We start from the raw sequence: 13,585 nt of genomic DNA on the forward strand, positions 1-13,585 counted from the left end.
TTTTCGAAAGTCACGAAATTTGCATACCAGCATCCTGACCACCCCATTCCAAGATCCAACATTCTGTCCCTGGAAGAGCCAAGACGGAGACAAAAGATCACCGAGTTTTTTTGTTAGAGGGCGTACTTTCAGTAACAGTTGTTATCAATGTCTCCTGCGGGTTAGAATACATGGCGAGCGTACGTGTGACTTGCAATCGATAAAGTGAACCTCCTCCAGAATGCCTCCTATTTCTGTTTGGTGAAAATGCGCATATTGAAAATTCTACTGTCAACCAAATCAACCAAACTGATCTATTTTAAACACAGAATAAGAATGCGTACATGTAGACACACCCACAAACTTCAACTCCGAATTCGGGAGGCCTCACGCCAAACTGTGTACATTTGACAAAATTGATAGTTACATCTCAATGAATGCTGTAAGAAAACAAGGAAAAAAAGAAAGCAGTCGTGATCACGTCTGGATTTTAGCGGAGGGCATAATTATTCATATTCTCATTGAATAAAGCGTTAAAAATTACGCATAACGTGTGTATTTTGTTGTTGTAAGTTACAAAGGATGGGTAAATATGAATATTTTGTTATGTTTCGTCCTGATTTCTTCATGAAATGAACACACGGTATTTGCCTCTGAAACTCTCAGGAATACTGAAAGGAACGAAATATGTTAGCTCGATGATGCGTTTGCGAAAAAAATTGTCAGACCCAATTCAGAATGAGAGAGCTGCAATTTCAAAATTTTGATTTTTCTTTTTCTGTCTTATCGCTTGCATTTAAACCTTTCGAAAACTGCAGAGAAAGTTCCTTTTTCGCCGTTCTGATTTTGGGAAAATTGGAAAAGAAAAACAGAAAGAGTCTAACCACAGTATCTTAACTATAAAACGCGACATCCTGACCCTGAATTTCGCTTATTTATTCTGGAAAATGAATTTCAGCGAACATTGCGCCGCTTGGTAAATATTCCAGAGTTTCACCATCGGCTGACCTACCAATAGAAAGTAATTTTGGTGTGTTTGATATCATCGTGACTGCAAAAAGTTTATCAGACCTCGTGAACTATGCCACAACAACAACGACTTGTAAAAATATTAAAATAACAATTAGGCCACATAGCGTTGCGTAACGATATGTAAGAGAACAGTTGTATCAGCGAGCTTTTGTGTGACATTCAGAATGTCTCGACAGATTCAGAGCAAGCGGCGACTATGATAACGACGCCATGAACTAGTGACGATGTGACAGAGCTTACACCCTTCGCATTGTACATATACCGAGAAATGTGTTTTAAACATTCAAAAGGACATCAGAAGAACCCTCAGTAACTATTCTGCAAAACCCAGTAAGTATTGCTCCCTATTCTTGATTCATCCAAAGTCACGTTGTACAACGTATTTCCAGGGTTGAAACCCCAATAGTTGATATTTTCACATCATTTAATGATTTCAGACTAACTTTGCCATGTACAGTGCCCACATGGAGGACAGTATCAAATTGAACTAGGCACTATTGGCAGTAAGCACTCACAAAAGGAACACATACATGGCTAGATTACCGCCATTACTTTAAAATTACGTCCAAAACTTACCACACCGATGAGGTATTTTAGACACAGTCATTGAAATAATACGAACGCCGCATGATAACGTTGGTCCTGACATATATACAACAAACTCTGCAGTCAACGTTTATTGTCTAAATGGATTTTGTTGAAAAGGAAACTCACAATGTTCCATGGTCAACAGCTCTAAACGTTCACAGACACGTCGCTAGAAACTTGTCAGGAATTGAATTGGAAAGTGACAGTGTATTCATATGCTAAAATCACAAACGTAATCATACGCAGAATTATATAGGAAATATAAATCATAGCAATGTATGGAGCAAGTACTTGTCAAAACATAAAACCTTCATGTCCTATATTCAGAATGGAGATTCATGGGAAAGATCCTCACAAGTAAAGGTTCAAGGGTCATTACAAAGGTCAATAATTTCGAACATCCACCATGCTGTATAAAAAACACAACTGCTATTAAGTATCAGAAGAGTTCAATTCTTTGACCTCCGAATCGGAGACTGAGAGTAACACATGAACATAAAGTTATGGGATTCGGCGAGTTTTTTGTTTCTGGTATACAAATTCTCTCAAAGCTTTTTGGCAACTGCAAAAACAAAACACATCCATTGTTCCTCTTCCGTAACTTTTACTGTAGCATTGTGAACGTTTATCCGATTTATTCATGCACAGCCGAACACAGCCTTAAACATATAGATATCTCTCCACGATTAAACTCATTGATTCTCAGAATTCCGTCGCTTACTTCGCATCAATTCTCGCGTGATTCCCTGTGAAAGGCTTTGTGTCACATATACACTAATCTGTATAATTTATTCTGTAAGAAGAACAAATGCCTGTTAAGCCCGATTCCGTGCAATCACGACACAGGTTGAAAAATCTTGTATCCTGAATGTTAAATAGATTAAGGTAGTATGCGCCTCGAAAGTGAAAGACTTAAACTTTTGCTCAAACTTTCCTCAATCTTTCAAAGTCAAGAATAAAAATCGGAGGTCGCAGTTAAAAGTTTGGTACTAGAGAAACAAATGACCAAATATTTACTGACATTTGAAATTTAAAATGGCCGCTATTCCTGTGTTACCTCTATGGGGGAAAATGATTTTGAAAAACTATGACGGTGACCATTTCTCTTACGCCAAGAGCTTGAAAATGACAAGTGGTTGATCAGAAAAGAATTGTGAAAAATTGTGAAACGCCTCATATCTTAAACAGACCTTGTCATAACGTACGCATGCACATCCTTTCTGTTCACAAACTAGTCGGTTTGTCTGTCGCCTGAGACGAAAGCTCCAGAAAACTGTTTTTCGTCATTGGAAATTAAACGGGGCCTGGTGGTTGAATAGTATAAGGCGGTACTACTTTTCGTATTCTACGAATTCAAACCATTACCTCAGTGATAAAGACAATCCCAGTACGTTATTTAAGCTTGGTATTCTTTGCCTGTACGGTGTAAATAATCAAATTCGAGGTTATATCTGTGATTGCCCAGCATTTCTTTGACTGGGATACTTTTTTGGTTGCCAAAACGAACTACCGGTATATAGTGAACGCTCGCTCATGCATTTTGGGTTTGCTCATTTAGTTTTTGCTGAGTCATCAGAGACGGTCAAAATTAGATTACTAGAGGGAAAGAATGTCAAATACTGTGCAGTACGGGTACACCTACCATAAGTCAAGCAAATGTTAAACCGTTATTGGATCATTTTCTTTTTTTATCAAAGATTCAAGTTAAATGACTCAGCAAAAACTTAATGAGCGAAGCCCAAAATACTTGAGCGGGTGTTAGTGATTTGAAAGACTGTCGCCATTTTAGGTCATGGTTCAAGTAACGACAGCTAGGATTACGAGATCAATGTCAAATTGAATTTGAAAACTTGCCATAATAGCATATTTGTTCGGCTTAAATCGTATTTTGTTCCAATTTTTATGTTGAATAGTGCAAAAATGAGGCTTATAGTGACATGCATCCGTATCGTCTGTCAAGAATATTACAATCGTTATAACCTGATTTACTGATTCTTTCATACTTTCTGAAGATGAGGTTTTGTCGGATGTCGATTCGGAGAAATCATCCAAAATGGCCGAGCCGAACACTTACATCGAGCTGTCCAGCCCTGCACAAGGTTTATCTGCTCAAACTCAGTTGAGTAACGAGACGACAAGGAGGCGGTCGAACATTTTGGAGAGCATTCGGGTTAACCCATCCCTCATTCCGTATAAAGTGTTCTGCTTTTGCTATGGGGGCGCTGTTGGGGCATTAGTTCCTTACCTGCCGATTTTCTACAAGTCGCTAGGTTTCAACCCCAAACAGATCGGCCTTCTGGTGGCAGCGAAGGTCATCACCCAGTTCGTGTGCGATCCGCTGATGAGTGCCGTCGCGGACAAGTTGAATAAACGAAAGCTGGTGTTGTTGATTGCCCTTGTAAGTTCAATAGTGGCAATGGGTACAGTGTGGATTGTACCAGGGGTAGTTACGAAGAAAGCGACCAACTGTTCATCGCTACGTCGGCATATTAACTTCAGTCTGCCGCAGAAAGAAGAAGTTACGTACGTTTGGCACAGTGATAAACCCTTCGTGGCTGACACACCGTCGGAAGACTTCTTTAAACGCTTGGACGAGGACAAACCTAAAAACGTCACATCCGGGGACACTTTCCCGCCAATAAGAGCTTATACAGGCTACAGAAACTATTTGGTCAGCAAAGCCGACTCCCTTGGTCTTTTCCACGTGCTTTTACTTGTAATATTCTGTGGACATATCTTTGCATCTCCTGTTGAAAGCCTTAATGACACGGCAGTTCTTCAAGCACTGGGCGACCAAACAGCAAAGATTGGCCTGCAGAAAGTATGGATGGTCTTGCCCTCTGCTATCTTGTAAGTATAACATCAATTAGGGCCAACAAGTTACAATCATTAGCTGCCGTTGGGAATAAACCCACCCTGAAAGTGTGTGCAGACACACTGGAAACATTATGTACTGATCTTACATCAAAAATTCATTTACTATAAACTTTATCGGATAAATCTCTTTTAAACGGAAATAACTTTTTCAGGATTTTAATCTTTATTTGAATCCTTCCTTTTTCTTTTTAACCCTTCTTCATAAATACTATAAGAAGTTTCGCATCCAGCATTGTCAGAATTATAATTTTCTATTTCTTGATGATCACTTCCTCTAGCCATACAAATCGAGGAATTGTTACCACAACTTGTACAAAGTTAACTACAGTTGCAGGCTGAAGGTTAGACTTGGTTCAAGTCGGTGAATAAAAAAATAATTTAAAATAGTTTCTCTTGTGTCTCCTATTTCTTACAAACCTATACGGAATTTGGAAGCCCATGCAAGGTTTTCCCAGCCATTGAATGCGTTACCTTTCAGTCTGCGCAAAGTTAGTTTCTGTCGGATTCTGATTCCGGGTGAAACTCCCCTGTATAGCGTTCAGCCCACTCATAGCGTCCACTCAAGTCACGTTCGCGTTTCAGATGAAAGCAGAATACAAATCATTGCGTTCACTCCACTCAAACATTCACAAATCACAGACTCGAACCAAGTCTAGCTGAAGGTGTATTTGGTCACTCAGGTAGACTGTGCCTCGGGGACATTATATTCAGACTCTCAAATTTTTACAAATTCTTTTGACCTACCCATTGTTGGGGCTGGCTCATTTTGAAGGATATAGTGTAGATAAAGTTTTCATGGGCTTAGTTTTGGGGAAAATTGGAAATTGTATTTTTTTCTCTATAGAGTTAGCACGGTTGATCGCGGCCGTTTTGAATTTCAATTGTATGTATCTCTATCGCTCCTTTTATGTCGTAAAATGGTCAAAATCTTACCTTCGCCAGTTAACCTCAAATATGATGTTGATGTCTTTAATTTATTATTGAATAACATATACTAGTATTGGAACTAATTTGGGGTAATTGGTGAAGTAATGCGTCTGTTAAACCTGCAAATGTAAGCTCATTTGCTTTTCGTTTTTTCTGAGTAATTTATGATACTGCAGCATTCAGCTATTGGGCACCTAACATTTTTGAGAAATTTGAAAAATATGAAGATCCAATTATCCCAAATTAGTTGCAATCGTGTTATAGGCATTTGCAAGTTATAATAAAAATTAGATGTTTCTGTTTTCACCAAAAGTATCACATTAAATCATTATTATAATCTTTCTTACTAGGGGTGTTTTATCCGGGGCATCGACTTTTTTCACAACTTACGTCACGATCACATGTGGCATTTCGCTGGCCGTGCCGTCCTTCGCTATACCATTCACCCTGTACGTGTTACTGCTGTTGTTAGCCCTACTTGTCGTCCTCGCCAAGTACCGCTTCCAAGTAAGTCCGACTAACGTAATCCCGTTTCCCTCATAAAATACACATTCAACGGATATTGTCATTTCTATCATATAAGTATGATGTACCACTTGACTGGATTTTTTTTGTGTTTTTTATTTGTCCCTCTCTGTGTTGTGCCAGAATAAATAAATTGCTGTGCTTTCAACGTTTTCGGGGGATTGAGGTGGAACGCAAACTTTTCTTGCAGAATTTTCCTGTGTTTAGACAATCTGTTACACGACCATGTAATACCTTTTACATTGCGACAAGAATACTTTCTTACCTCAGTCATATCACAACCATTGAACAAAATTATGAAGGAAAAATGACTTCTCTAAAACATATAGTTAAAGGAATGAACAGGTTGTATTAAAACACTGTCAAATAATGGCATATTTATATTCGGTTAATAATTTTGTGTTTTAAGCGCTTACTGGTCTACCTTTCCGAATTTGAGCGAACACCAAAGAAAGAATTTACTTATTGTGACCTAATATTATCTGCATGTATGTCAGTTTCTTATTTCTCGGGGGATTTTTTGAGTTTTACTGAAATTTGCAACAAAGGTACTGTTTGGTATACCTAGAACAGTTTTACTTATGATAATAATGGTTTTACGGATAACGGCATTCTGGAAGCAATAATATGTTCAGTTATGAGGGGGCTCGTAAACCATAACCATTGAGAGAGCGTACTGCTCGGCGCCCACTGTGGTACCTTCTATTATATTGCTCTGGTCCAATACCATCTAGACACCATGCAACCCCTTTTCTCCTCCTAGTCCATAATAAACTTATTACATAAGTTTATTCAACACTGTCCAATGCTGTATATGAAGCAGAAAGTAGTTAGTGGTCATATTATTGTATTAGCATTGTTCCCCCATTGTATAAAACGGTGTAAGCATTTGTGTCGATTAACTTATTCCTCTGTTACTCTAGGGGTAGGGTAACCATGCTTATTATAATGAAAAAATGTTGATTCGTTACCTTTGTCTCATTTCTCACCAGGATTCCGTTGGAAGCCGACAGCACCACCCTCTGTACACAGCTATTACCGCCCTCTGCACGCCTCATTATATTGTCATCTTACTGGCGGCGCTTGTTACGGGGCTGTGTGACGGCGTCATCGATACATTCTTACTTTGGTATATCGAGGAATTGGGTAAGTTGTATGTATGCAGAGTGTGAACGTTTTGATGTAGATTCCCACAAGCCTGCCCTCTAACGCCGTACACCCGAAAGACAAAAGGATAACTCTTTGCCATTTGCTCCTTTTCGGATCGACTGGCGGCACCATGTGACGAAAAGACAGATCAGGTGCCTGTTTTGAGAGTTGGCTTGAACGTGACATTCAACAATCAATTAGCTTTCTATCCCTTTAAACATAGTGTGCAACCATGAACTATAGAAGAAAGGACGGCCTTGAAATAACATGATGACGTATGTAAAATTGCACTTCCACACAAACAAAAGAAGAGATCACATATTAACTAAATTGAAAAATGCCTCCAGGGGTATATTATATGGGTTTTCTCAGACCATTCCCGAGTTCATGTTGGGAGAAATGAACATATTTCGTTATAACCGCTTACGTTATCTGTATTTTACTAGTATATAAATTCCACAACAAATAACTAGGTTTTTTCCTTTTCTTGAAAGGTGGGACACAGTTGTTGTTAGGGATTACCAAAGCAGTCAGCTATCTATCTGATGTTATTTTCTACTTCGCCTCGTATAAAATGATAGCGTATATTGGTCAGTTATGGTTCCTTTTGCTGGGCCTGGGCTGTCTCATCATCCGATTCGTCCTATACTCACAAATATTCACTCCATGGGCATTTATGTTCGGAGAGTTATTGTCGGGTATGTAGAATTTGCACTTATCGCCCTCTGATGTATTTTGGGCTTCGCTTATTTATATTTTTCTGAGTCATTTGACGTTTCAGTTTGATTAAAAAAGAAAAATAATGTAAAATAAGGTTTTAATGGTATGTTTGCTTAACTTGCAATATATTTTCATTATTTTTCTCTTGTAATCGCTATTGACTGTGATGACGCAGCTAAACCTAAATGAGAGACACCAAAATACATGAGCAGTAATTACTTATTGAATGGTTTGCTTCTGATATGACTTCCTATGTTGCTTTAACACCTATTCAATGATAAATTCATATAATTCGCTCATACAATAAAAACAGCAGGAAATGAACGCCAAGCGTCAGCGATTGTACAACAATCTCCGTGCCTTCCTCTCCCCTAAACATGTAACAAAATTTTCAAAGCCTAGGTGTATTTTGAAATTAATTACCCCAACCAAGGCAAAAACCTTATCGTTATCATTGTCCTTTTAGTTCTTGCACTTACCGATGAGTTAAAAAATGCCCGGCTGAATGCAAATGTACATGTACATTATCAAAATTACATAGCCTATGTCTATTGAAATATTGATATTGAAAAATATACAACACTCATTGGTAAAACTTGTTATTAATTAACACGTGCTGCTCTAGTGGGACTGAACTTTGAATTGAACGGTAAAAATTTGTATTTATTCTATGCAGGGATATGTTAAATCTTTGAAAGAATTCGTTAGAGAACTTTTGTGAAAAATACAACATATACTCTCTCTCTCTTTCTCTCTCTCTCTCTCCCTCTCTCTCTCTCTCTCCTCTCTCTCTCTCTCTCTCTCTCTCACACACACACACACACACACACACACACACACAAAGTTATATTGTTCATGTTTTTTTCAATCCCTTGTGCAGAAGTGTGGTTACGAAGAACAATTGTAACGTCAGTTAATGATCGTCTGAGGGGCGTAACACAATTGGAATATTTGTTTTTAAACTTTGGTCGTGCATATTAACATTGGAATAAAATGTTTGTTTGTTCTCCCCATAAGGTACCACTTACCTCACGCATCCTTTCATACCTTTGTGGCAAACCCGTGATTACTAGTACGCTGCGCCTCCCTTGTCAGGTTGATTTAATTGTCTCATAATTCGAACGGGTTGTTTCATATTCTCACACTGTGCTTTTGTCGTTTGTTTGTTCCATTCACATGTCAGGGGTCACTTCGGCAGCTTGCCAGGTGGCGCTAGTATCCTATTTTGCGAAGGGTGTGCAGGCATCCTCATTGGCTACACTGCAGGGTGTCATTCATGGTATTTACGCCGGTTTGGGAACCGGAACCGGAAGTGCTCTAGGTGGTCTTTTCGTCATGAATCATGGGGTTCAAGTTACGTTCGTATGGTTTTCCTATTTCGCCTGCATCGCTCTGGTCTTTCTATTCTTTGGTCACAAAGTAAGTATTTTGACGGTAATCGTATTAATATATATATATATATATATATATATATATATATATATATATATATATATATATATATATATATATATTATATATTTGTTTTCGTGTTGCCAAATTTCACTTGTCAAATTTCCATTGGCGTTGCAATTGTGTTGATGCGTACAAGAACTGAATTTTTTTATCTGCCCGTACATTACCGTCTTCAAGTAGTGATGTAGCAACTCTATCGACTACTTGAAATAGCGCGGGAAAAGTCATAATTTTCTGTGATATTTGTATGCCATGAAACACATTCTCAAAATGAACTAACGTAATGGAGACTATACATACTGTGACAGTCATATCACATTGACAATATCCTGTTAACTTGTCTTTTTTCGGCGGTCCAGAATTGGCATAAAAACAGTGGGGTTGTACCAAAACGTTTTTCCTTCCTTCTATCATATTTTTGTGTTACTCACAGTTAATAAAGAAACCGGAAGAGCGCCGCCCAGCAGACGACAGATACGAAGAGATAGCCGGAAGAAATGTGACTCGCGAACCTAGTAAAGGCGCCAATAATTATGTCGACAAGGATTAGACCAACAGTGAACTGCAAGCGGGGCACTACGCGATAGTGTTACATAAGTCTTGTCAAGACCTTGTCTGCAACTACATTTTCTAAAAATTTTTTTTTAGGGACAGATATTGAGAAACACATTGTGTGTCAGTGGCGGGAATAGAAGCTTACTGTTAGCCCATGAAGTCATGACTGTCGATTGTATACATACTTTTCTTTTTTAAAGATTGTGTACGGTTTTATTGTGCGGTATTTTATTGTGTAGTAGGCAAAAACAAAAATTCCTGTTCTTCTCAGAACTATCAATTGTAGCACGTATAAATCGTCATTTTTCTGTTGCATAAACCAAACGTTCCTTGACGACCTAACCTATTTTTGAGCCATGTTACAGGACAGCCGCATACATTTTTGGGCATAGAGAATTTAAAGATGTGAAATTTTTCATTTTCTTCCTTCATGCTTCTTTTTCTTTCATCATTTTAAACCCCACTTAATTCAGTGATTTTAAGACCATCTCAATATCAGAAAAAGTCACGTGACTACTGTTTTCTATCATCTGTGTTACAGGAACACCATGAAAATGTCGCACAAGTGTAGAAATTCAGTTTTCTCCCACCATTATGGAAATCTGTACTTACAGATACGTCAGAGAATGTTCAAGCTTGATTTTACAAAAATGCTGAATTTGTTCCCGTAGAACATTTACAACATCTGAAAACGAACTTTCGGAGCATCTAACTCTGAGTCCCTTTACAGTAGAATACGGGGAATATGCCTTGAAGACAGACATTTGGAGTACTATTTTTTACAATACTTTGTTTATTTGAACTGGTTTTGAAGCTTGCTGGATATGTTTTTGCCATCTTGTTTACGTGACCTCTCCATGTAGAGTTTACATTCATATGGTTATCGGCCATTTTGTATTTCAAATATCGGTAAATTTCAGGTTAAATATTTTTCTAGTACCAAACTTTGCACTGTGACATCTGATTTGTATTCTTGATTTGGAAAGAAAATGGTTTGGTTTCCCACAGGGAACTTGGAGATAGACTATCTAATGTTAAACGAGCGTGGCCAATGACTGATATTTGGAACAATAAAGGAGAAAACTGGAGTGAGATGAAATTAGTACAGCGTGTTTTGATCGGTAATGTTTGCAGCGTTACTCTATTTTCACTCCATACAATGTCAAGATTTCAAAATGAACGACATATGATAAAAGCTATTTATTGTTTGACTACAGCATACACATTTATTTACAATCATGTTCCAAGTATTGGTATCATTTCGTAGGAAATAAAACGATCAACAGTTGATATGAATAATTCTTGAAGACGTGCATCGATCTCTGCACAGAATAATGCAGTTTGGAAGCCGACCTTCCGTACCTCAGTCTTACTTTGAAAATTGTCCAATTAAAGCGCAGCAGACGATATTACTAATATTGACTACAATTTCATTCATGCAGATTTAACATGCTGTTACGCCGGAAAAGCTTAGAAATAGTAATGCACGTACAGACGCATTGTTTATAGGGGTGCGTGACGACAGTTATTTTTCAACTTTCGAGACTGCTCGGTCGCCTAGAAATATGTGCGCCAAACAAGGCTCACTTGCCAAGGACGACCTGTTTTCATATATAAATTTTGCCGCTGGTGGCGCCATAGGTAGACGTTCTTGAATGTATAGCTCCTGCAATGAAATGGCACAAACAAGTGTGCTAATAGGTCGACAACGTTTTTATGAATGTCATCGATACAGTACATTACTTTTCAGATAAAAGGAGTTTCTTTCAAAATCTGTACCTTCTATGACAATCTTTATTTTCATTTCTCTTAAAATGTTCCATTTTATTCATAAATCTCCACTTTTTTATCTTACCATACAATATCAATATCTTGGTCAGGATCTAGTAGAAAATCATGGTACATGCGCAGTTCTACACTCCTGTGGTGTCGATCTGAGAAGGGCTGACACTTAGTGTGCAACAACTTGGCAAGAAATTGTGATTAACCATATTCTATGATACAAAGACACTGAGATAATGCAACTTTATGAGGTTGCATTCACAAATCATCAACTTATGCTAACGACAATCTGGCTTCTTGTCCAATCCTGTCGATGGAAGAAAGAAGAAAGTGCGTGCAGCGAACTGGGTAACGAAAAGGAGAATGGGCCCACTTCAAAGATATCTTTCTGCACATTATCGAATGTTCAACTTAAACAAGGAAATACACGAGTAAATCGAAGTCGCTAAACAGTACATGCAACACACAGGTTGAAACATTGCAAAGAAATTTCACATGAATTTATTCACTATCGCCGCACCAAAAGACGATGCCACTATTCCTCTTATAGCGCCACCTAGGGCGCCGAAGGATTTAAAGAGCCCCTTCACCTGCCGTGAATCTTTCCCTCCCTCTACGGTGGACTTTTTCACGCTGCTCATCTCGATTTCTTCTACCGGGCCTTACAAAAAATGGGTGTATCAAATGACCTTGGCTGTTGAACAGTGCCTCATTAATACAGTGGAATCGTGTGTCAAAGACAAAACACACCCATCAGAAACTCGGCCAGAGTGTATTTTCAAAGCTGCAATATATAATACATAATATTACACTAAGGCTTGACGTCGATGACGCAATCGACGCGACGCAATCACAGGAATCATGGGATTGCAATGGCGGCGAATTTAAATTTAATGCTACTGCTCTGACGCATGCTTATCAGTGAACCGCTTGCGGCTGCCTCCGGCGGCTCTATGCGCGAGCTAATATTTCCACATATTTCTATTTGTTCATCGGAGGAAAATACGAGTGACGTAATGATCGTGTGAACTCAAGTCGCAGGCGAAGAATATGTAGGTGATATGTTCATTTACTGCGGCCAATGTCAGAATGTAAGGCAAAGAAAATAAGATTGTGTGTTTCCAGATTCATTGTTTGTAACCTTGACCCTACACTTTTTGTAGTTTCAACAGGGAAATTTAAATAGGGTTTTCTTTTTATTCCAACAAGCAAAACAAAAAATACGGTACCCGACCTACCTTATTGTGTGTTACACTAACAGTCAGCAAAAATATTTCTGTAATTTGACCTAACCGTATCGACTAATTTGTGATTTAAAATTTAGCGGGAAATTTCACTGGCAGTTTCCGAAACGAGGCACAAATCCGGTTTGACGATTCAATCGCAGGGATGTCGATTCTCTTTCAATCAATTCAGAATTAGTATTGAAATTTTTTCTCCCAAATATCTCAATCTTCTTTTTGTCAAAAAATCGACATAATCAGTGAAAATGTAACAGCTGCCCGTGCGTGCCGCCTCTCCGAAATAAGTATTCTAGTTTATTCGGACCAGCTGTTACGTTGTGATTACCCAGGGGTAGGTGGTTACTTTCGCACAAACCATTTTGGATTCAATTATGTTGACAGTTCAGGGTAATGGTAAAGGCTTCGAACAAACTCACCTTTGAAAATACTTGTTGTTTTGTGTTTGATCAGAAAGCCGGAGTTACTGTAGATATTCTGCTATCGAGTCGGGGGAATGCATTGAAATAGAAGAAATCTAAATTGTATCAAAGTTTCAGGTTTGATGGTGACAATGTTGTTTCCAGTGCTGAGAACCCCAGAAGGAAGGGAAAACTTCCTTGGTGACCCTTTATTAAGCAATGATGTTGTCAGCTAGAAGGAGAGAGTTGGAGTTAGAAAATATACAAATCGACAAGCTGTCTTGGGATTAGGGCGCATCAAGGACGAAAATTAGAATGAAATTTCCCGGATGAGGAGGAAATTTCCATGTAGAT

At 38.4% G+C, this 13,585-nt stretch overlaps 1 protein-coding gene across 2 annotated transcripts; it reads left to right on the forward strand.

The window, feature by feature from the left end:
- Window positions 1–1,131: 1,131 nt before the first annotated feature.
- LOC139124820 (major facilitator superfamily domain-containing protein 6-like) lies at window positions 1,132–11,578 on the forward strand. 2 transcript variants are annotated; one of them, XM_070690927.1, is made up of 7 exons: window positions 1,135–1,341; window positions 3,612–4,449; window positions 5,754–5,910; window positions 6,921–7,074; window positions 7,572–7,775; window positions 8,981–9,216; window positions 9,686–11,576. In XM_070690927.1, exons 2-7 carry the CDS (start codon window positions 3,653–3,655, stop codon window positions 9,800–9,802), a joined length of 1,665 nt encoding a protein of 554 aa, XP_070547028.1. In that variant the 5' UTR covers window positions 1,135–1,341; window positions 3,612–3,652; the 3' UTR covers window positions 9,803–11,576. The 2 variants fall into 2 exon arrangements, with proteins under 2 accessions (XP_070547029.1, XP_070547028.1); XM_070690928.1 differs by lacking the exon at window positions 7,572–7,775 and having other exon boundaries at window positions 1,132–1,341; window positions 9,686–11,578.
- Window positions 11,579–13,585: the final 2,007 nt, after the last annotated feature.

The sequence above is a fragment of the Ptychodera flava genome, assembly GCF_041260155.1.
Source record: "Ptychodera flava strain L36383 chromosome 23 unlocalized genomic scaffold, AS_Pfla_20210202 Scaffold_24__1_contigs__length_23054250_pilon, whole genome shotgun sequence".
NCBI classification, from domain to species: Eukaryota; Metazoa; Hemichordata; class Enteropneusta; family Ptychoderidae; genus Ptychodera; species Ptychodera flava.